At 40.4% G+C, this 23,317-nt stretch overlaps 1 protein-coding gene across 1 annotated transcript; it reads left to right on the plus strand.

Annotated features, from left to right (window-relative positions):
- On the plus strand, positions 1 to 19,277 carry LOC133976521 (transmembrane protein 47-like). Its single transcript, XM_062414740.1, has 3 exons — positions 1 to 229; positions 14,683 to 14,823; positions 19,099 to 19,277. The coding sequence occupies exons 1-3, from the start codon at positions 1 to 3 to the stop codon at positions 19,275 to 19,277; spliced, it is 549 nt and encodes a 182-aa protein (XP_062270724.1).
- The last annotated feature ends 4,040 nt before the right edge of the window (positions 19,278 to 23,317 follow it).

Raw genomic sequence — 23,317 nt, forward strand, 5'->3', positions numbered from 1 at the left:
ATGTCCTCTGCTGTCACAGAGACGGAGGAGTCAGCTCGCAGCTCCCCGCTGACACCGCTGAAGCTGGTCGGACTGGTGTGCGTCTTCCTGGCGCTCTGCCTGGATGTGGGAGCCGTGATGAGTCCGGCGTGGGTGACAGCTGATGATCAGTACTACCTGTCCCTGTGGGAGTCCTGCTGGAAGCCAGCGAGCACCGAGAACTGGCAGTGCAGCAGCACGCTGGGTTCAGGTACGAGAGAGGGGGGGGGGAAGTCTCAATGTGTGCAATGCTTCTAAGAATCATAATAACTGTTTCAGCCATAGTCTGTCCAGTGCGCACAGAGCAGTAGAGGCATAGATAGAGACTGGACAAATAGTTGCTCTGAGTGACAGCAGGGAATAATGCTGAAGCTGATCTTGATGATGGAGGGATGCTTCCTCACCTTGTGTCACTTGCATTCAGAGAGAGATGCTCAGAGACAAGAATGTGGTGACTATAGAGAGGCATTGTCCTGTGCTGGCCAGTACTGTGACAGCTTTTCACAGTCTGCCTGAGCATGACAAAGCCCCATCTTGACAGCGCCTGTCAACTTGTAACTCCACTGGGATCTCCATATTAATTACTGTGGAGGTGAAATGAAGGAATTTTGCCATTTTAGCATACACTGCATAAAGAATCGTTTTATTTTAGGTTGGATTTTTGCTTTCAAGGGAAAAAAGGATCAGATGTTAAAAACCGATGCAGTTTGTTACTGTATATCTCCACCGCTGTCTTTTAATCCAACGTTCCTTCTCAGCCCTTCTCTCTTCCCACTCAAAAGGCAGCAGGTGATATTTTAAAAACACGTGTTGCAAATACTAATCGTGATTTTAATGGGCCTACAAGTGTCTGACTGCCACAGGTCTTTCAGGGAGGGATGTGAGGAGAAATGGAGTGGATGAGAAGAGGTGAACGCCTGTCACAACCAGGTGAACTGGGCTGCAAACACTGAATATATAAATGCATTAGAGCTCAAACAATTACTGCTCAGAATTTTGAAAATCAATTGATTGTTTAAGACTCATTTTTTGAAGAAAATGCCAAACATTCAGCGGTTCCAGCTTTCTTTCTTTGTCTTCAGTGACAATAAACTGAATATCTTTGAGTTTGTCTAACAGAAACAACACTTTTAAAGACATCACCTTGTGCTCTAGGAAACTGTGATGGTCATTTATGACTATTTTCTGACATTTTATGGACCAAACCAATAATCAATTAACTGACAAAGTAATCAGCAGATTATTCCATAATGAAAATAATTGTTAAAATGCATTTTAAGCCTTTATTTTACCTTTCATATGAGCACATGCAATTTATATTCCCTTACAGATGACTGCATCTGATAATAAGCAGAACAGTGTGATCCTAGTTCACACAAGAAATAAAAACGATGGAAAGATGATAAAACCAATCAAATGAATGATCTAAAAGACTAAATATAGCCATAAAACATTCATATGAAAAGGCAGATTGAAGAAGTGGTTGTAAATTGTCATACATTTACACCTGAACACACCACTGGGCCACTCTAGTGATGTGAAGCTGTAATGTGCTCCTTCATAATGATCAGCATCTAGAATTCCAACCTCCTTCATGGTGAAGTAGCTTACATCAACTCTCCTGAGTGTTACCTAATTCACTCATTCATCTGTCAACACGGGAGACGAGGGGGGGGGGGGAATAAGCGCTCACCTCTGCTGTCTCGCCCCTATTATATTTATATCGTTACCCTCCCCTTCATCCTCCTTTTGTTGTCTAGAAGACGGCCTTGTTGTCGCGCCCAGGAGAGGTATCACAGTTTGGGGGCAAGCAGAGGAGGGGTTGATCTTGGATGTTGGACTGGTTTCCAGGGAAACAGAGTTCATGAGCTTTACTTTAATTAAAGTGAAAGTGGCTTTATTTACTATCACTGTGACACTGGGAGCTGACTGCTGCTAATTACACATGAGGACATTAAAAATTGATCATTTAAAGGCTCTTTAAGCTGTCAGACACTGTGACAGACTATCTATCTATCTATCTATCTATCTATCTATCTATCTATCTATCTATCTATCTATCTATCTATCTATCTATCTATCTATCTATCTATCTATCTAATGAGTGTCTGACTGTGTGCATGTGTGTGTACGTGTGAAAAGGAGACAGAAGGGGAGAGTCTGAGAGTCTGTATGTCAGCGTGTAAATTGGTGTGTGTGTGTGAGTGTGTGATGTTGTGTGTGTGTCCTTGTGCCAATAAGAGGCTACTGCGTTGAGCTGACCTATTTCTGGACAGTCTCCTCTGAAGCCCAGCTGAATATTTCATGTCACACTCTGATTTTTCTGTTGTAGCATCTCCGCACCTCCTCTCCTAGGACCCGGACACACACACACACACACACACACACACACACACACACACACACACACACACACACACACACACACACACACAGAAACACGCACACATGTTCACTGACACACTTTGTGACCACAAGTTTCAGCAGTTCCTCTCTTTCTTTCTTCCCTCCCTCCTCTTTGTCTGTCTCACACACACACACACACACACACACACACACACACACACACACACACACACACACACACACACACACACACACACACACACACACACACGCATATGCACCACAACCAGACTCCAGACCAGGACTCCCTAATTAGATGTCTTGGCGCGGCGGGTGTGAGTGTGTGAGCCTCACTAACGCTGCACACACACATTGATCTTAAAAAATAAATCACCCCCCGCTTGTGGCAGCTCCCATAGCTTGTTCCAACTCTCCAGTCAGACCAAAGCAGCAGTTTCTGTTAATTTAGCTCATCCTTTTCATTCATTGTGAGGGTTTTCTTCTCCTAATAATGTGAAACTGAATTGATTGCTGCAGGAAATTTGTCTTCTCACCTTTCTTGCTTTAGAAGGCAGAGCTGCCACAGCGCAGCCCCTGCTGGAGCCAGTACAGTAGGGAATCATTACTGACTTGCTCATGGGCTCCTCAGCAAGGGGACGTTTGAACCTGCTGGGCTACCATACTGTTAAAACAGACAACCAGGGAAGGAACAGAGAGATATAGATATGAATATGTATCCAGATTGACAGTTTGAGCATACCCAGATATGGAACATTTTTGGCTAATAACATCTTTTTCAGATTTTATGACAAAATTGCAGATGATTTCTTGAAATTGATATAAAACATCCAGCAGCTCCAGACAACTGCAGCCTTTGTTAGACTGTCCTTCCCTCCAGCAAAAAGCAAAACACTGTAATGTATTCAGGGACCGCTGTGTTGTGTGATCACGTAATACCTCAATCAGAGCAAGAAATCTTCAGTTCACAACACGCACTGCGTAGACTCTAATTATTTGGACTGAGATGCAGAAACAAAAGCATCTAGTAAGGATCTCTAGTAGTGAAACAGAGACTTATTGTACGGAGAAAAAAACCCTTTCTTGTGCTTCATATGAGTATTTAAACCCTTCTCAGATGTGCGCCTCGTTGTAGTGCTGCTGTTATGGCGTAGTAACATGGGGGATTTTATGCCTTTTATGAGAGATTTCACAGTAGAGAGGTGACAGGAAACAAGTGTGGAGAGACACCGGCAATGACAAGCAACACAAATCTCCAGCAGGGACCAACCATGGATGTTCCAGTTCATGGTCTACATCTCGGTTCATTCATGGATAGATAGTAGGAATGGGAAAGATTCCCATGGGATGGTTAACCATCACTGCTATCACAGAGCCTGTCAGCCTATTGGTGTGTGTGTATATATGTGGGTGTGGCAAACCTGACCCGACTTAGATTGAAACGTTGTCTATTGAAATACATTTTGTGGCTTGAAGTCGGCTGGCAGGGGTTAACGATTTGAGAGATCTTGGATGTTGACACCAGGGTGACCCCATTTTTAAGTTGTTGAGGAGATTCTTCTCATGTTCAGTGTATATTTTTTGAATGTCTTGCAATGTAGAGCAACCCACTAATCTCTCTCTATATTTTTCAATTAATGGCAACTACATGGATAAAATGATGAATAACCAGCAAAACGCTTCACATACAGCATGTGAGCAAATTAGAATTCAGTGAGAGTCACCATTTAAAGATCCCCTCCAGACATGTTTTAAGACATATAAAATTACTTTAAGTAAAAATGTAAAATGTATGTATATTTCCACAGGATGAAAAAAAGGTTACATTTCCTAAAAGCACATCTACTCCTTCATTAAGAAATCCAGAATCTATAAATGTGCTAATATGTTCTGGTTCAAAAGTTTAACTACACGACACAGGATGTCTCCTACTTCACTGTAAAGACTGTGTAAGTGTATGACGCTTCAGCTTCCACATCACACTTGTTTAAGGTGTATATTTGACCATAATTGGTTTACAAAGTAGTTGAGATTAAGGTGAGCCAATGCAGCATTCTGCTCAGTGAAGTAACTAACAAAAAGCAAAGGATATTTTTCAATGGACTGAGCCTTTTTGTCTTGTTCTAAGCTTGTACACTGGTGGGCATTAAGAAACATGCAGCACAACTATCTAATAAATCATATGACCTGAGGGGTGAGGTTTGCAAGCATTCCTCACATCGGTCATCAGTTGAGGCTTAAATGCAAAACAAGCTCTATAATCCATTGGTGACACAGCTTGCGAGAGAACAGAAATCCCTTCTTCTTTCTTCATATCATTACTTTCCATCTGTGCCATCACTTTCTCTTGTGCACCAGGTGCCAAATATCACTGGCGCTTTACATAAATGTAATTTTGGAATAAAGCCAAAAAATACATTTACATAACAGTCGTTGTCTTAATGACAAAAAGCTATCAATTTAACTAGTCTTAAAAAAAAGTGACTTTTCATATTGATGACGGTGGTGATAAACATCCTCTCCTTTAACAAATGGGTCATAACTTTAGATGAAAAATCTTATAGTAGGCGTTTGGCCTTAAAGGCAGACATCAGGGGCAGCTCTACCCTTCAGACACACACACACACACACACATACCACACACTGTTGAAAGGTGTTTGAACCCTAAGAAGTAACACCTGGAAGCCAACCTACTTTCTGTTTCTCTTTATTCTCTCTCTGCCTCACAGTCACTGCTTCTCTTCCCTCTCCTCACCTCGTCCGCCCTTTTTCTTTCCCTCTGCTTTTTTTTATTTTTATATCTCTGTTTCAGATTTCATATTTTATACTTGATCAAGTAGGTGGCGAAAGAGCACATCTGTTTTTCTCCAGGGGGAAAAAAAGGCGTTATCAACACATTCGAATCAAACAAAAGCACAATAAACAGCGGAGGGAAAAAAAAAGACGTGCTATTGCTACCAATAGATTTGTCATTCAGTTGACCTTGAGAGAAAATTTGCCGGGCTCAGTGTTAGATCTAGTTACTGCCTGACACACAATGACATCATAGTATCCTCTCTTTTTTCCTTCTTCTATTTGTAGTTTGTTTATCAAGAATGAAAAAATTGACTTGTTTAACCTATTAACCCATTTTTTGCATGTGCTAATATATTCACATCTAGTAATATTCATAAGATGATTTCACTTCAGTTGACAGCAGTGATTTTAAAGTGGGAAGTGGTGTCAGTTTAGGCTGTTCTGACCCACATTCACCAGTCCTTTGTTGTCACAGTAGTGAGATCAGTCACCGCTGAAGACCTAAAAACCTTCATAAATGTTACCTCCTCGCTCTCTGCCCTTCTCATCTTTCTCTATCAGTCTATCGATCCATCACTCTCTTTTACACTGCCGGCCTTTTTCATCTGTACTCTTAAATGAATTGTCTCTTTCTCAATCCTCCTCTTTTTTTTTCTATCTCCTTTTTTTATTTGTTCCTCATTCTCTTTTGTCTCCTTTCTTCCGCTCTTCCCTCCTTCCTGTCCCTCTCTTCTCCCCCCGAGGGCTTCATTGTTACATTTCTAATGTTAATCATTTTCTCTTTGTAATTTCACCATCCTCCTCCTCCTGAGCCCTCTCCATCTCCATCTCTCCTTTCCATTTTCTCTAGGGTCAAGCCTCTCTCCCCCTTTTTTTTCTCCCTCCTCTCCTTCTCTTTTACACCCTCCTTCCCTTCCCCTCCTCAACTCTGACTTCATCTCTCCTCTCAGTGAGCCAAGCCCCTAGAGACGCCCAGTTCTATTTGTAGCAGCTAAACGAGGAATGGGAAATGATGTGGCATTCACTTCTGTGACAGACAGACAGGGGAATAGCCAGGAACCTGCAGCCCCCCAGCCCCCAGCCCCCCCGCCACCATGGCTGCCATCCCCAAAACACAAACACTCTGGGGGCATGATGGGGAATGGGATATGCATGTGTCCAAACACACATAATCCATTTTGTGGATGCAAATGAAGCGTTCATCAAAGCATTTATAGTATCCCAGCAGCAGCATGTGGCAGCACATAAAAACCCTGAAAGAGTCTTAAAATAAACAAATTCTAAATTATCTGCGGGCCAAATTGTCCTAAATGTTGTTACTTTTCTGCAACGAACCCACAATTTGAAATGTTTTTTAACACTGTCTATGGATTTCAACATCAGGAGAAAAAAAGACAATTATTACTAAAAAGCATTATTGAAATTGTACATTTAAAAAAAGGGGAATACGTAAAAGGTTACTTTTCATCCCTGTTGACAGGCAGCCATTCATCACTCCAACATTACCCCTTTCCTCAGCCTCTTGTAAACCTTTAGACATATCTTCATTTTCCATAAAGTGAATAAAATGATCCTAAATAGAATCAAATGCATCCTTTTTTACCTTTAAGAATATAAGTGATTTCCTCCATTGAGAGGCAGGAAGACTTCTCCATGAACCACTAGCAAAAGTGCAGTCTCCTTATATTTTTCCATCATAAAGCAATGAGACATTTAGCATGGAGGAAGTACATTTTCATTTTTAGCTTTCTTTCTTTTTCAGATCATAGGATTAGTTGGATAACATCCTAGTATAAGCAACTTAGGATGTAGAGTAGAGGGGAATTTATGCCTATCATCCTACCTGCTGCATGTGATACCTCACAGCAAAACTCTCTTATCTCCCCTCACTCCCAAAGGCAGTGAAACAACATTCATTTATCTTGTCCACACTTAATATATGTGTCTGGAGTGTTATTGTTGAATTGATGTAGTTTGAGTTATACAAGAGCTTTCAAATATAACCTGCCCCACTCCTCCAAGGAGATATCTTCCTGTGTAGCCTCCTTCCAAGCATTCAGTCAATTCTTAGAGGATTCAGTGTAGCCAGAGACCAGTAAGTTGTACAGTAAAGAGATTTGCCCTCTACCATGGCAACAACTGGAGTTCGCTGTCTCCAGAGTAGACAGAGGGAACAGTTAGTATTTGATTTTGGGTTGCAGCACTATAACTCCTCACTTGCTAAAATTGAGTTGAATTGTGTTAGGAGTATGAAATTTGACTTCCCCAAACTTCATCATAACTTCACCATTATACAAATCCTCAGTCTTGCGTAACACCACTATTTGCTCATAAGTGAAATCCTGGGTCAGCTCTCCCAGCTTTAAAATAGTCATTTCCCCAGATAGCACTAAAGTGGGATAAAGAGTGTTTTTCTTCTAGTACTTCCTTTACCTCATACCAGGCATGAATCATATTTAAGACAAAAGGGATTGCTGTTTGTTTCCTAAGATTTTTCATATTTGTGGAGTACATAAACAGATTAAGTCATAATTTAGAAGTAGTTGAGAGTGAGTCAATATCTTCCTATTCAGGGGATGAATCAGAGGAGAAATAAAGCATTATAGTAAGGCAGGTATAGTAGATTTAAGAACGTTTGTGGAATCCAAATGATGTTTGTACAGCTTTTCTTTTCTTTTTTTCAACTTTTCATATATTGATGGAAGAGGAGGCGAAGGTTTTTTCAAATAGATAAAGTAATTTTGGAAAGACATTCATTTTTAATATGTAGATTCAACCAGTTGTGGAAATAGGTAAATTCAACCATCTGTCTACTGAAGTGGTTATTGACTGTAGAAGGGGAATGCAGTTGATTGCAACAATTTGATCAACCTCGGGTACAATATGAATGCCAGGGTCGGTGTAGCAGTCTTATGCATTGAAGAAAGAGATAAGTCCACAGGTCTGATCCTTTCTTTTTTATTTAACAGCATTGTTGCAGCTTTAAATGATTTATGTTATATCCTGAGAAACTCCCAAAGGTTTTGATACGATCCAGAAGAGCTGGGATAATTCTTATTAAGCCTGTTAAAAAAAGCACTACGTCATCGGTGTATAGAGTGATTCGATTGTCTACGTGTCCTAATTTAATGTCGGAGATATTATTGTGTGACTTTATTGCTATGGCAAATGGTTCTGTGGCTAATATGAACGGAAGTGTTGACGTGGGCAGCTTTGGTGAGCTCCATGTAGAGTATTGAAGGCATAGGACTTGAGACAGTGATGTTGGTGAGGATTTTTTAGTAGTGGGTTGTGTATAATGAAGCTGTATCCATCTACAGAAAGTATCCCTATCAGCTTTGTTTCTTTATTGCAGTTGTTAAATTGGGCTTTGATTAGATTTAAACATTCAAAAATCTTAAATGTATTGCTACACAGAAGTTAGAGTCATCAACATTGCCAGCGTTGCTATGGAGAGTCGTGACGTTCTAGCTAGCTTCTGTGACCATTCAGCATTTCCTTTATCAGTCGTTCTCAATAAATGAATCTTGTTCCTGGGGTTTTCTTTCCATATTCTAAAGCTAATCAGCATCCACTACAGCACTTGTGTTCAGAATTTGAAACCTTTGTGACTTTAACAAAGTTAGCAGTGGAGGTACCTTCGTCATCGCAACTTGGTTTCGTCCGTATAATGTTCACAAAATTCATAAACACTTCATATTTTTTACTTACTTACTTTCCAGTAAGCTTTGCTGGTTAAAAATGTATAAGAAGCACATTAACTGCTAATTAACATTTTATGGAGGTACAGTTTACGGTGGAAAAAAAGCCCCATTCATGAAAATCACTGTGTAGTATTTCTCCTCCTGACTATTATCAGTGTTAGGCTAATGTTAGCGACTCTGTACTATTCTTAACTCGTTTTAGGGTCCTCACTATGAAAGCTTTTTGTAATGAGTCAAGCAGTTTAACAGTTAGCTGGAGTCAATGTTTTCAACCACCAGATGAAGCAAGAGTTAGCCTGCTGCTTTATATCAAGTCTGATATCAGGACCCATTGTTTTAAAACATAACTGAGAATTTCAAGTGGTAAATCTGCCTGCAAATGACAGTTAACGATATGATTAAAATATTAAAATGACAGATGAATGATTGATTTGCTTATGTGCATTCTTTTTTGGCAGCTACAGGACTGATCGTTTTAGTTTGGGATATAGAGGCCTACAGTATTACAGCACAGACTCAGCGTGACAGCTCCGAGTGGCTTTACAGTAAAGCAAAAATGTGACAGCAGTGCAGTAATCCTGTCACATGGAAAACAGTCACATTACAGCAGGAGGTGTTTCATTCCATGAGGAAAGAGAGAAAGAGAAAGAGAGGTTCATTCTACTTTTAGGTGATCAAAAAACTTTACATTCAAAGGAACCTTTCTTCTGTCTGGTACAATTCTGCCAGCACATAAATACATTTTCTATTTTTCAGGCAGCAAGTATGCAACATTAATACGATTTTCATGTCTGTTCATAAATAGTGAATTAAGATCATTTGACATATGTTTCAAGCATAGACGCTCAGATGGCATATGACTCAATCTTTCTACTTCAATACCTGTGTGATGATAGATGTAATCCTGCAAATGTCCATCATTTTTAAAGGATCTTCAATATTTGTATTGCGCTTTTCTTTCCTTTTCTTTCCTTTTCTTTCCTTTTGTGCCATCCTGTTATTATCTCTTTTCAGCCAGCACTGAAATAATAATCACCTCCATCTCTTGAACCAGGCGTGAGCTTAAGACATGTACACCAACACCAACAACAATCATCATGCTGTTATTTATTCTTAATAAAGAGCTTGGTCTGTTTTCAGCCACGCTATCAGCGTTACTCTCGGGATGGCAGAGTCAATTTGTCCGTCAGTCCACTTTAGTCTAAGATGAGAAATCTCAACAGCTACTGGATGGATTGCTGTGAAATTCAACACAATATCAATTTGTCTCATAACCAAATACCTTCATCAGCCTTAACTGTACTTGTGTTAAATGCTACTTTGCATGTTAACTTACTTTTAACAAGCTGAACTGAAATGAAATACTGCATTTAATGAAGAATAATACACAAACATTAAAAACCTATTAATTTCTCATGTATTTACTAGAAATACACAGCATAGGGATTCATTATTAAAACCAAGAAACCAAGGACTTATTCAAGAGTAGAAGCACGTGACCTGAATTATTTATATTGGCAGCAAGTCATTAACCATCATTTGCCGTTATTAAGTCATGTGAATTTCAGTCATAATTCCACTTACGATGGTAATGTATCCTAATGTGAATAATTAATTGGTTTCATACCATTTCAGCAGAAACATTATGAAGTCTCGGCTTGATCAGCTAGCGTGCCTCGATAAAATGCTTTGTACTGATAGAAAACACACAAGTGATGTGACATGAGTCAGCAATGACAATGTGAATAAAGTATAGTCTAATGAGTAATGATAAGGGAACTTAAACATGTAAAGGACAGTGAGCACACACAGGGATTTATCTTGTCTGAGGATGAGTTCAAATCAGTTTGAGGATAACCAAAATTGCATTCAGTGTAAACATGAGGTCATCATTTTTATTTATCCCCTAGTTTGCTGTACAAAGCATTATGAAGAGTAACAGCTGGATTTCAGGGAACCTTTGATGTGAGTTATAGTCGATGGAGGATACATTCATAATTTTAGTTAAACTACTATTACCTAACATGTGTGTTTGATTTCTTACTAAGTACAATATTTGATGTTCCGTGTGGAGAAATATGTATGTGTCTGATTCTCATTGTCGCCTACAATACCGAAACTACACTTGGTGACAGCCACTTTTTGATTGGTTATTTTCTACCTTTTGGTTTCACGCTGACTTGCAATCCCAATGTCTATGTCTGCTCCCACAGAGCGAGGCGGCTCCATGCTTCGAAGGAGGTTAAATATGAATGAACGATAAACCACCTGAGCCTCCCAAGATTCTTGTTTTAACCCTCCAACCTCGTTCCACCCCGTCTCGTGCTCCGCTGTATTGTTTGTACGCGGCAGCTCACCTGGGGCAACAGAATAGTTTCAGTGCAGTGGCTTTTGATGAGCTCATGTTAAATCTGCTGTTTTTGCCTCAAGTGCTACCCCTAAAATATGAAGCAGACATGCTCACAAAACCCACACCAGCAGAGTCAAAGGCTAAAAATAGATATACGGTTTTCACTTAGCAGTAAATTGTTACCAGGAAACATTTAAATGAAACTGAATAGGATTTTGCCCTGGAAACAGCCTGAGGTGCTACCATCCTTATCAGCTGCATCTTTCAAACTAAGAATAAACTGTTTTTTTGGTTGCTTTGCATTACAAGATGCTTCTGATTGTACCATTTATCTGTCTTTTTTATCTCCGCTCTCTTCTTTCTGCTCTCTATCCCCCCCTCTATTTTCCTTCCATCCCACTTTCTCCTCTCTCTCTCATCTTTAATTTCCTCCTTCCCTCCCTGCCTCCCACTATCAACCTCTGCATCTCATCTTTTACCTCTATCTCCGTCTCTCTTTCCCTCCCCGCCTCTAAATCTCTCATCTTGCCTTATCTCTCTCTGCCACCATCCATCTTTCATAAGCTTTTTTACCACGCTCCAGCTGTAGATTTAGGCATCGCCCATATTTACACAACTTAAACAGCTGTAAAATAACAAATAAATTCACTTAAATAGCCCTGCAGCGTACACATGATGCCAACTACCTTGCACTGGCTTTTTGCATCTGTACTGACAGCTACATTTCAGCGTCAGACATTGATGCTCATTGATGTTTTATCCAGAACTTTCAGTTTGAACTTGGTCTTTTACGAGCTACTATATATCCTCAAGGAGTACAGATTATTTGGTTTATTTATTTGTGTATTTTGTGATAGAGCATCGCCTGGTTTCGCGGTGTGTAACAGAAGTAGGTTTCACAGCAGCTTCCATAAGAGACATTTTTTTGTTGGACAGCCAAAATAACTGTGTTTATGTACTTGTTCTCTATCCTTTTTTCCACACACACATACCCACATAAAGAGCCTGACTCTGCAGATATCTACTTTACAGAATATACATTTGCTGACTTGCCTGAAACACGACTTGTATCGTTATGTTTTCTCAGATTTGTACATTTTATTTTATTGATCGGCTTAACTATAAATCTGAGACCCAACTTCATTTTTCTGTGCCACCTTCTGTAGTTACCAGGTCTTATAAAGGAGACATTATGCTTCTTCTACTACTATTATGATGTTGGATGTTAGAAATGCTACCTGCAAGTCAAAAGCCAGGGCTTCTACCTGTCCTGAATCCTCAGTTTTTGATGTTTATTTCTACCTTGCTGACAAGCTGGCGTCGCTAAGCCCCGCATGCCCGACAACAACCATCTGTTCCACATCCTTGGTTGCTAAGGTTGCAGATGTATTTGAGAAGTTGATATTCCCGGTAAAGAATGGGAAAAAGTAGTGAACTCCTGCTACTCTAGTCTGCTTAATGGTTGGTTGACGTAGCAGCCGGAGCTTCCAGAAGCTAACCAATCAGAACAGAGTGGGCTCATTGGTAGGGGGGCCCTTAAAGAGACAGGAGCTAAAACGACCTGTTACCAACAGAGGCTGAACTGAGGAGCTACATAAATTGCTAGTATAAGATTAATAAGTTTTTTGATTCATGCAAAGATATTCCAATAGAGCCCCAAATTAAAAATATAGGCCTGGAAATGTGCAGAATATGCCCTCTCTACAAGTTTTGTTTAAATGGTTGTTCTTTTAATTTGACCCCTGGAACACTTTTTACAATCCTTACTATACAGATGTGCGGATGTTTTGGTAGCCAGTTTCTTATTTTTCCTCTTGCTTCTGTGCTTTTATAAAGTATTTCTAAGTTCATAAAGCTGTGAAATATACCTTTTTGATCAAGTTAAATCATTTTGAACTTGCACAGACACGTCTTCACCTCAGCTGGTGCCACAGTGGATGAAATACAGCACCAGATTTAGGTTTGTTTTTGTATGCAAGCACGTATTTGTTTGTGTGTGTGAGTGTGTGTGTGTGTGTGTGTGTGTGTGTGTGTGTGTGTGTGTGGGGAGGGGCTATTTCAGTGTCCATCAAGCCACAGTGCTCCCTATATATAAATGCGGACAGGTTTTTGATAACATGCCAGCAAAGCTTTTTAGCTGAGGCTTTTTGTCAGCCCAGGTATACTAAGTGCTCTCTCTCTTCATTATTTTCACTCAGCGCTGCTCTGTCCCCAGCCAGCCCCTTCACACCCTCCTCACCCACCCCTTCTCTTTTTCCCTTCTCCGTTCAGCGTCTTCCTCCACCCCCTTCTCTCCTCCTCTTCTCTCTTTCCTTTTGGCATTTCTTTTCATGCTGCCCTCTCTCCGTCCTTGTAACATTATGCCGCTGCCTCACCACTTGCATGTTATTGCCCATCACCCTCCCCTGGCCTCGTCGCCACCGAGCCTCTCTTCATTTCACTTTAACCTGTCTCTCCCTTTTTTCCTCACTTCCTCTTTGTTCCTCCATTCTCTTTGTTTTTTTCTGGCTCTCCTCTGATTTGTTCCCTCGTCTTTTATTTCCTCCCTTGTTCTTTTTTCCTTCTTCTCCCACTCCCTTTCTCCCTTTCATCCGCCGGTCTTACCTTTTTTTTCTCTTTCATTTGTCTGTCCTTTCTGTTCCAACATCCCCCTTTATTCTTTGTCCATGCTTCCTTACCTCACCTCACCTTTTGTTCCTCTTATCCATTGTTTCCTTCCCTCTTTCTTTTATTGATTTCATTTACCTCACTTCCCTGAACTTCCACCCACCCATCCAGCTGTATCTTATCTATCTCTTCCTTTCCTCTTTCCTTGTTTCTCTCCTTCTATATTCTTTCATCACATCCCACTTTCAGTTCCCCCTTATTTCCTTCTCCCCATTCCTTTACTGGTTTTCTTCTTTTATTGCCTTCATTTAACTCATTTTCTTCTCCCATTTTCTTCTCCCCTTTTTCTTAACTCTTCTTTCCTTTCTTCTGTACTCACCTCTTCCTTCCATCCTCTACTTATAACCACTTGTTTGAGGTAAAGGCAGTAAAAAATGTCAAATAAAGGAATATATTTTTGTGGCCATCACAGTTTTGCACTTGTCATTTTTAAGCTCTGGAATGTGTTATATTACATTTATTCATGAATGTTCTCTAAATGTTTTTCTTACATCTTTATTCAACAACTTCTTCAAGGTCTGTCTATTCACTCAATCACTTTCTTCTTCTCTTTACCACTTTCTATGCTCACGGTCATCTGCCTCACTTGCTCATTGTTTCTCCCGTTCTTCTTCTTCTTCTTCTTCTTCTTCTTCTTCTTCTTCTTCTTCTTCTTCTTCTTCTTCTTCTTCTTCTTCTTCTTCTTCTTCTTCTTCTTCTTCTTCTTCTTCTTCTTCTTCTTCTTCTTCTTCTTCTTCTTCTTCTTCTCCCTGTCTCCCCCATTTCTCTCCTTCCTTTTCCCAGACTGGCAGGTTGCTACGCTTGCCCTGTTGCTAGGGGGCGGAGCACTGGTGCTGATGTCATTCCTGGTCGCCCTGGTTGCTGTGTGCATCGGCACGAGGCGGCGATTCTACGCACCTGTCGCCTTCATGCTCTTCGCCGCAGGTCAGCGCACACACACACACACACACACTCTCACACACACACACACACACACAATCAACCCCAATTCATAGACAATCGCAACATGGGTTAAAGGCCACACACTCATTAAGCACTGAAATATGCACACCTAATGACACACACACACACACACACACACACACTAACACACACACACACAATAAGATTACTTAATTAGCCAATTTACACAAGGTAACTGGACGGTTGCAGGGTAATCACACTGAAAACTGACATGCATTTAAATGATAATCCTTACTTACTCATTAAATAGGCACACATACCGCACACACACACATTCTCATACTCACACACACACACACACACACAAATTTCAAACTCATTTAGAGAAAATCCTATTTTCATGAATTGGGCCCAGAGGGGTCGGAGCAGAGTGTCACGCCTGTCCATTTAATTTTCTCAGCCAGCCCAAATCTCAAATTGGACAACTGTCAAGTTTCCACATTTTCCTCATTCTCACCTCCGGAATAATTGGAAAATTTCATTTTTTTTGCCGTGAAATGTTTCATTTTGAAAAGCTGGATGTGTTGCCTGTCGGACATTTTTTTCTCAATCACACTGTGCAAACCACAGAAGTGAGATATGACACTAAAGGAAACCATTTCATCTTAAAGGAATGGTGTACAGGCTGTGAACTGGAAGTGTTCTTATCATGAAAAATACTTTCAAAGAATGTATGAAGAATGAAAATGCATAAAAGAAGTGCAATTAAATATACATATTATGTCAGGAGTGATATTTGACTGTTCATTCAGATCATTTTGCATGCTGTGATGACTGAGAGGCTTTTCCCTCTTTTGCCGCAGCAAAGCAAACAGACAGCGTGACATTTGCAGCTGGTACCAAAAGTACATAGAGTTGCGTCAGGTCTGGCATGGCAGATCGCTTGAAATACCGTGGCACTTTGGAAACAAAATGCAGCACTATAGTTGCGAAATGTGTCCAAGATCGAGAACTCAAAAGAGAATGAATTTCAACTGCTGAATGTATTATTAGGTTTCTACTGAGCTGGATCTAGATTTTAAGGAGAAACTGAGCAGATTTTGCTGATCTCCTGTGGTTTCACTTCTCAACTTACTGCAGTGATGTATAAGCGTACTGCAGGGTGTGTGAGAACACTGTGAGATCACTGTAAGGTGTGGTTACAGGTGCAACAGAGCACACCTCTTAGTGATGCTGGGTGTGAATAGTGGGGAATGAAACTTTCAACCAGAGAGGGCGATGAAACACTTTGAAGTTGGTCTTGAAGCTTGGTGATTGGATGTTTGATTCAACTTCTCTTTTGTAGGTTTTTATGTACACTGGCTTGTACCTTTACTGTAGCTTTTTATCAAATAATCAATGACAATGTCAGTATGTCAGTCCACCGCTTTGGTCCAGACCAACATATCTTAATTATATGATGAATTGATATGAAATTTGGTAGAAGTATTCATGACACCCAGATGTTTCTACGTGAAAGGTCTCGACAGGTATTGGATGGATTGCCTTAACATTTGGTAAAGACATACGTGTCCCCCTCTGGGTGAATTGTAATACCTGCCATGGTCCCTCAATATCATCATAAAGTCAAATCTTTACTTTGTCCAATGTGCCTTGGTTTCTGATAATCAAATATACAATTAGTGACATCATCCTTTACATTTTAGTCCTTTTAATCAATTTTTAGTCCTTGTTATTAACACTACAGCCTATAAACAAACAGTTGTCTGTTGTTTAAGACCCACAAAACTCTAACTTCTGTTGCTTCCAGGGGAGCTCACGTCTTTTCTTGGGGATGGTCGACTCACTTTTCTACAAACAAAACTCATGCCATCACAATAATTTGGATGAGGCCATAATTACATAAAAACTGTGCACATAGTGGCTTTAAAATATGACCAGTGCATGTTAAATGGTTTAAAAACCTCCTGAAAAAGAACATGGTAATCATGTTTTTGCAAGGCACATCCCAGAAACTGGAACATTTTGGGCAAAAAACTGGATTATATTGTTTGTCATTTTTAGCAGCATGGAGTTAAACCCGAACAAAATGTGCCTATACTCTCACTGCACTTGTTTTCATGTGATGGGACAAAAACAACCTCTGTTAACAGCCCAGCACAGAGGCAAAGTCTTTTGGGTGGACTATAAAGGGACCCTCAGTGAATGCTAGATCACATACCCACTTCTCAGCATCCAACCACCTCTTTAAGGCTTGTTTTTCACACCATCTGTGTTAATATTTGCGTGTTTTTGGATATTATGCATTCCGTGTTTTGTTTTTTGTTCAGGAAAATGCCAGACCTTGTTTTTTCCCGCAAGATGAATTCCCTTTGAAGAAATAACGATTGATGTATTCTCCTTTGTTCTACTGCCATCCATCTCTCCCCCTTCCTTTTTAAAACATCTATCTCTCTGCCATCCTTTCACCTCCATTCTTCCCTCCATCCCTCCCTCCATCCCTCCCCTAAACTCACTGAGCTTCCTCTGACCCTTTAGTCCAACTCTGATCCTTCTCCTCCATCCCAATCCATCTCTCCCCTCTTTCCTCCTTTTCTCCTTCATCCACCTCTCTCCTTCCCTCTTACCTGATCAAGTTTGATCAGGACCCGAACACCAAAGTGCCTGGGGCCTAAGGAACCTGTTGTTTTTGTAGACATTATTGTTATTCCCCTATACCACTGCTCTTTTGAGTGGCTTGGAATGCTCATTTTGGATTTATTGCTCATAGGCTTTCATTAGCTCCAATCAACAGTCGGCCATCTAGAATGTTGTGCATTCTCCCTTTATTTATACTTTATTTTTTCAAACTCCTCCTCCTAAATGACACATAGTTCATCAAATATATACAGTATCCAGTATGTCATCTCCAGCACCACATACTGCACACTGGAAAGAATATTTTACTCATAGTCTGATAGTGCTGGAAATTCAGAGCCGTGTCAATTGACCTCCATTAGCGATGCCACGGCTGCTGCTCCCTCTGATGTCCGTGAGGTGTGAAGCACGTTCATCACTGCTTCAGGCTTTAATTAATTTAGTTTTTCTAAAATGTGTTAAATGAACTAAACAGAGCTAAATGACTGCCCCTCCAGGCATGTGGCTCTTTTCTCGACCCACTCAGTGCTCATTTTTATTTTTCTAGTATTTCGTGGTGGAAAAGATATACTTTTGAATATATTATGCATTTCTGGTAAGTATCTTTAATAATGTACACATCATATTTTTGACATGTACCTTTAATATGATATGCATCATTGATATATCTCTTTATATCTTTTCATAAGTGTCAGACAGTCACAGTGTATTGGACAGAGCATACGGTTGTGTAATTCTACAACAGGCCTGATTGTGAAATCTTGTACTTGGTTACCAACACAACCATTTCATAGCAATTATGCCTCAACTTTTGCTTCCAATTATGCTCCTTAAAAGGATGATATTGGGACAGCAGGATGTTTTATTTTTAAGGAAAGTATTTCTGAGGCAAAAGGTCAGAGTGACCGGAACATTCTCCTCTTGTTTACGCCAGCTAAAACACAATTATGGCTTCTGTTATTTGAGAGGTTCTGATTGCAGCAGAAGCAGAGGAAAAAGCAGTGATTGGTGCAGAAGGGAAGTGGGATGGACAAGGAGTTTCTAAAAGTTTTGTATTCACACATATGCTCAATTCTTTATACAGAAATAACTCTTCTCCTCCACTCTCATTCCACTTTTCATTTTGCAACTACACATTTTAAACGTTTTTTAACGTGGCTGCTTAAAACATTTAGAAGGAAGAAGTCTGTGTGAACAAGCTCATGAACCCAAACTCATTAAAATTAACAGCAGACCCATTTTACACCAGAGTAAGTTTGCTCAGACCCCCCTACGGTGTAATGCATTATTTTGAAGCTTTGACTACAAACATCTTTCTTCCATGTTCACTCACATATTTGTACTATTCTGCAGCTGTTGTTTTAGCATTAAAAAAAATTACCCAGTGCATAAATATTTCCAACATTTATAACCCCTCTGCCTCTTCCAGCTGGCTCCCAGGCTGGTATTCTATTGTAATAGCTTTACTAAATAAAGATACTGAGTAGAATATTTGTATTTATTTCTAACCTCACTTCTTCATCACCCAGTTTTCACTTTTTGCAAGATCCATACACTCTAGTTTATATGAAAGCACATTGCCACAATAGTGCTTTTCATAGAAGATGCTGTTTTAAGAAATGTTTCGTTGCTTAGTTACTCTCTGAATGTCTCTTCCAGTTGTCCTCCAGGCCTGCAGCTTGGTCCTCTACCCCATCAAGTTCATCGAGAGCATCAACCTGAGGATCTACCACGAGTTCAACTGGGGCTACGGCCTGGCCTGGGGAGGCACCATCTTCTCCTTCGGCGGGGGAATCCTCTACTGCCTCAACCCCAAAAACTACGAGGAGTACTACTAGCTCCACTTCAAGCTGGAAACTCTGCAGCCACACGCTATTCAGAGGGTGAGGAGGGGGTCGGGAGGGGGGCTGTATTTTAACGACTCATTTCCCAAGAACTGTCAGGAACACTGTACGCTGGATTTGAGCCAATAATGCAGGCTTCATCCCCTGGGAATGAAGCTGGCGGTCAGATTTCTTTTCTTGCCTCAGTCCACAGGAATATGAGCGCTGAGGCTGGTGGGTTTAATGTCACTGGGTCCATCCTAGGGAGGGGTGGGAGGGGGAGAGGAAAGCTTTGTTTCCAGGACTTGTGACATACCTGGAAGAACTGGCCACCCTGCAGAAACAAAGGATGGAGGTTTACAGTGATGCTGCCTCCTCCGTTTGAACTACTAGTATTATGTCACCAGTGACAACCCGACTTACTGACTCACTTATCAAGAAACCGAATGTCAGACTGGGAGGCTTAACCGCACGTTTACGCACGCGTGCACATGTAAAAGCACGCTTATCTTCCCCTATAAACATCAAATCCCCGGCTGGACATACACCATGACATCTCCAAAAACCAAGTCCCCAGTGTCCTGCTCCACAGACATACACTTCATCATCATCATCATCATCATCATATTTGCTCAGATAATAGTTGTTGGATTTTGTTTTCCAGACTCCCCTGGAGCTCTTAAAACTTTCACAAAGACGTGGAAGAGGATCAGACACTACAGTTGCGCTTCATAAGTTTTCATAAGACAGATAGATCCCTCCTGGGGTAGGTAAGGGGAGTCGATATTCTGTTATCGACCCACTTGTCTGTTACCGCGGCAACCCACAGGGTGCGCACATGCAGCTGTCATGATGGATTAGCCGTGGTCGGAGGTGTGAGACAGGACTGCGCTCAGCTGCCTCCAAGGGTCTGCTAAATTTCGATTCCCTTTGGAGTCAAGTTTCTCTGCACTGTGAAGTTGGGAGCATCCTTCCTCTTCTGGTCCAGCTCCTCCGCATCCTGTTTCCTGGTTGGGCGTGTCTGCTATATACACTTCACTCAGTGGCCATGTTTACATGTATAACAGTAGTTCAAGTTAAGCAGGATCTCTGGTCTGAATGTAATAATAAAGTTAGTACAGTGACAGGAGCAAATATGGAGTACTGTGACTTCACTAGACGTCCCTTGGGGCATGCATTCACCTTTGTCTCATTTCATAAACTCTGCTTAAGTTCTCCAAGTGCCCAGCTCAGTTTGAGGTGGAAGGGAAGTGCAGCTTTTAGTGGAGAAGTTGGCAGCAGGAGTTCAGAGCTGTGTCCAAAATCATTCCCTGTTTTCTACCTGCTGTAGTGCAGTATACTCAAGGGTTTAGGAGGTGTTATCAGGAGTGTGTGGGCTAGAGGGAGGGCTTTATGAAGTCAGGATTCTGACTTCATTTTCATGTCAATCTAACAAACACATTATAATGAATTTGGTTAAGGTGTTTCCATTATAATGGGAGTTCAGCAAAGACTGCTGTGTAAACTGATGTATAATTAATGCACTAAGTACTTTAACATCACATGCAGTTTCATTGATTGAGACCGGCTATAAGTGTCATGATATGATAGATAATACCATGCGTCTTTACTAAAAAGAGTTAACTGCATTATGTTTGATCGATGTAGTTAATTAAATTAGTGACAGGACTCTTTTTTTTTTTTAACCCTGAGTACAGTCTGCAGATCTTCCTCTCAGGCTGTATACATCACTAACAGATTCCACTAATCACAGCAGCCCAGTTCTACCAAACTCTACACTACTAAAGTCTATACACACTGCACCTTTAACTGGGCTGTAGTGTCCATGGCTAGATGTTGGCACTGAACTGTCAGCCATCATATAATTGCCTGATGATAGGTTTGGTCAGAGAGTGTGGGCAGCCTGTATAGAGCCAGAGAGGAAAAAACCAAGAGCAACACTCTCCTAATATCTCCAATGCTGCTCATTTTGGACACATAGTAACAAATAAAGGCAACTCAGATGAATGTAACTTTCATGTGTTAAATCTTAATTTACTAATATGATATCATGCTGAATGTGTATTTTGTTGAAAAGGAGTAAATGAGGGGGTGATTTTGGACTCAGTCTATGAATTCAGGAGACATTTGGTTTTAGAGTATATGTGACATGTTTTGTGTTGTGTGTATTGTAAAGGCAACACTGTAGATTGTGTGCTCATATTAACAGGATTACTGTGTAGAGGACACAGTCAAACAATCACCTCTCTCCCTGTATGAGGAATAGAAGCATTGCTGTATGCGTGTAAACAGAGCCACTGAAGCGAACTATTTATAAAACCCGCATCAGAACGTATCTGATGAGTTCAGGCCACGTTTCATTAACACCAAACTGCTGTCTCCTTGTCTGAAGTAAATGTCAGGGATCAGCCAGTGTCTATTGGTTTTTGGTGGAAAACAAGCTTCGTATGCATCTGTTGGCACAAGAAAAGCAAATGTCAATAAGAGCCAGTATCAAATGCCAGTATTAAACGGATGCTGGGACACATCCTAACAGAAAAAATAGGATTGTATTTTACATTAAAGCATCATCGCCTTACAGAAACCATCATGTGATAATTGCTGCTTTCATGTCCCAAAAGGCTGATTTGAATTTGAGCAGTATTTATGTAGTTTCCACTGTTTCCCCTTGCCCTCAGGGTTTGGCTGCTATCCGCTGTTGTTTGGGAGGTAGCCATGGATCCAAGGTACTTTCTGAATGCTATGATGAAAGGATGGAGAAGCAAAATTTGTAACTTCCGTACTGATTTTAAAAATCAGCAGGCGATAAAGCCTTTTCTTTTTCTTTGCTGCTTTTGTGCAAAATCCTATTTATATTTTCTCTCACCTGAAGTGTAAATTTATGTTCTCCTGTGTGCGGAATTAGTTTCGTAACACTATGACCTCCACATCCCATTCAAAGCGCATTCTGTTCATTTTTTAAAAAGTGTGCAGGGGAGTTGAATGTAAAATAAGCATTCCCTGCCTGACATTTTGGAGATAGAGGCAGGCAGCATCTCGTCTGTCTCTGCTCTCCATTGTCACATATTTACCGTGGAGCTGTCAAGAAACCGTCACCCAAAAATAGGATCCAGGCCACCTCCCTCGCCACCTTAACAAATGTAGAGCCGTGCAGCCGAGACACGACTCGAGCGGCTGGCACGAGTCCATTTGATTCTTTATTAACTGAGACGACCGCAGACAAAAGCATTTCCTCTGTTGTTGATGAAGAGAGGTCGTGTTTGGTTTTGGCAGCGCTGCCTGTCACTACAACACCATCGCTTCTAAAAGAGCTGATGCAAACGGAAGAAGGAGAGGTGACACTTATTATTATAGCCTGCAAATTACAGTGTAATTATTTAGAATATATAAGGTATCAATAGAATACTTAATGGGTACCTGCAGTGGAATAAATATATAAGTGGAAAAAGAGCAATTAGATGGTAACAAGAGAGGAAAAAAGGGGAAAACAAGATAACAGTGCCAGTAATAAAATGAGTTATGGTATTATTTATTTTGAAATTATGCTTTTGGAAAGTACATTGTAAAATGTTTTAAATATGTCTTTATGGTTAACTCATTATTATTTTTTCTGGGGAACAAAACATCAGACTAAACATGAAAAGTATGGAGTCCTAAAATCAATAAAAGGCAGTTAAGGATTATCAGATGAGTCTACAGCTGAATACAACTGTGAAAGAAATTATACTTTTATAATTATATTAGTTTTATGCTTTTCTGTTAACCTCCAATCAGTTGCATAACATATTTTATTTTTCAACTCTTAACTTTGGAACTCACACAAGCACATACACTCATACACTGGACCAATCACAGCTCTGAATATACATGGACACATGCATCTCATGCTTGTGAGAATAATAGGAAATGTTGCATAGGAAAAATAAGGAATAATTAACTTATTAAGTGTTTAATAAGAACAAAAACAGGTACCAGGCTATAAAGGCTAATTCTGTCTGTATCCTGTAATGGTTTAATCTGTTTTGGGTATTTATTTTTCCGTATTCCCCTTAAAC

This window comes from Scomber scombrus, chromosome 24, assembly GCF_963691925.1.
Source record: "Scomber scombrus chromosome 24, fScoSco1.1, whole genome shotgun sequence".
Taxonomy (NCBI): domain Eukaryota; kingdom Metazoa; phylum Chordata; class Actinopteri; order Scombriformes; family Scombridae; genus Scomber; species Scomber scombrus.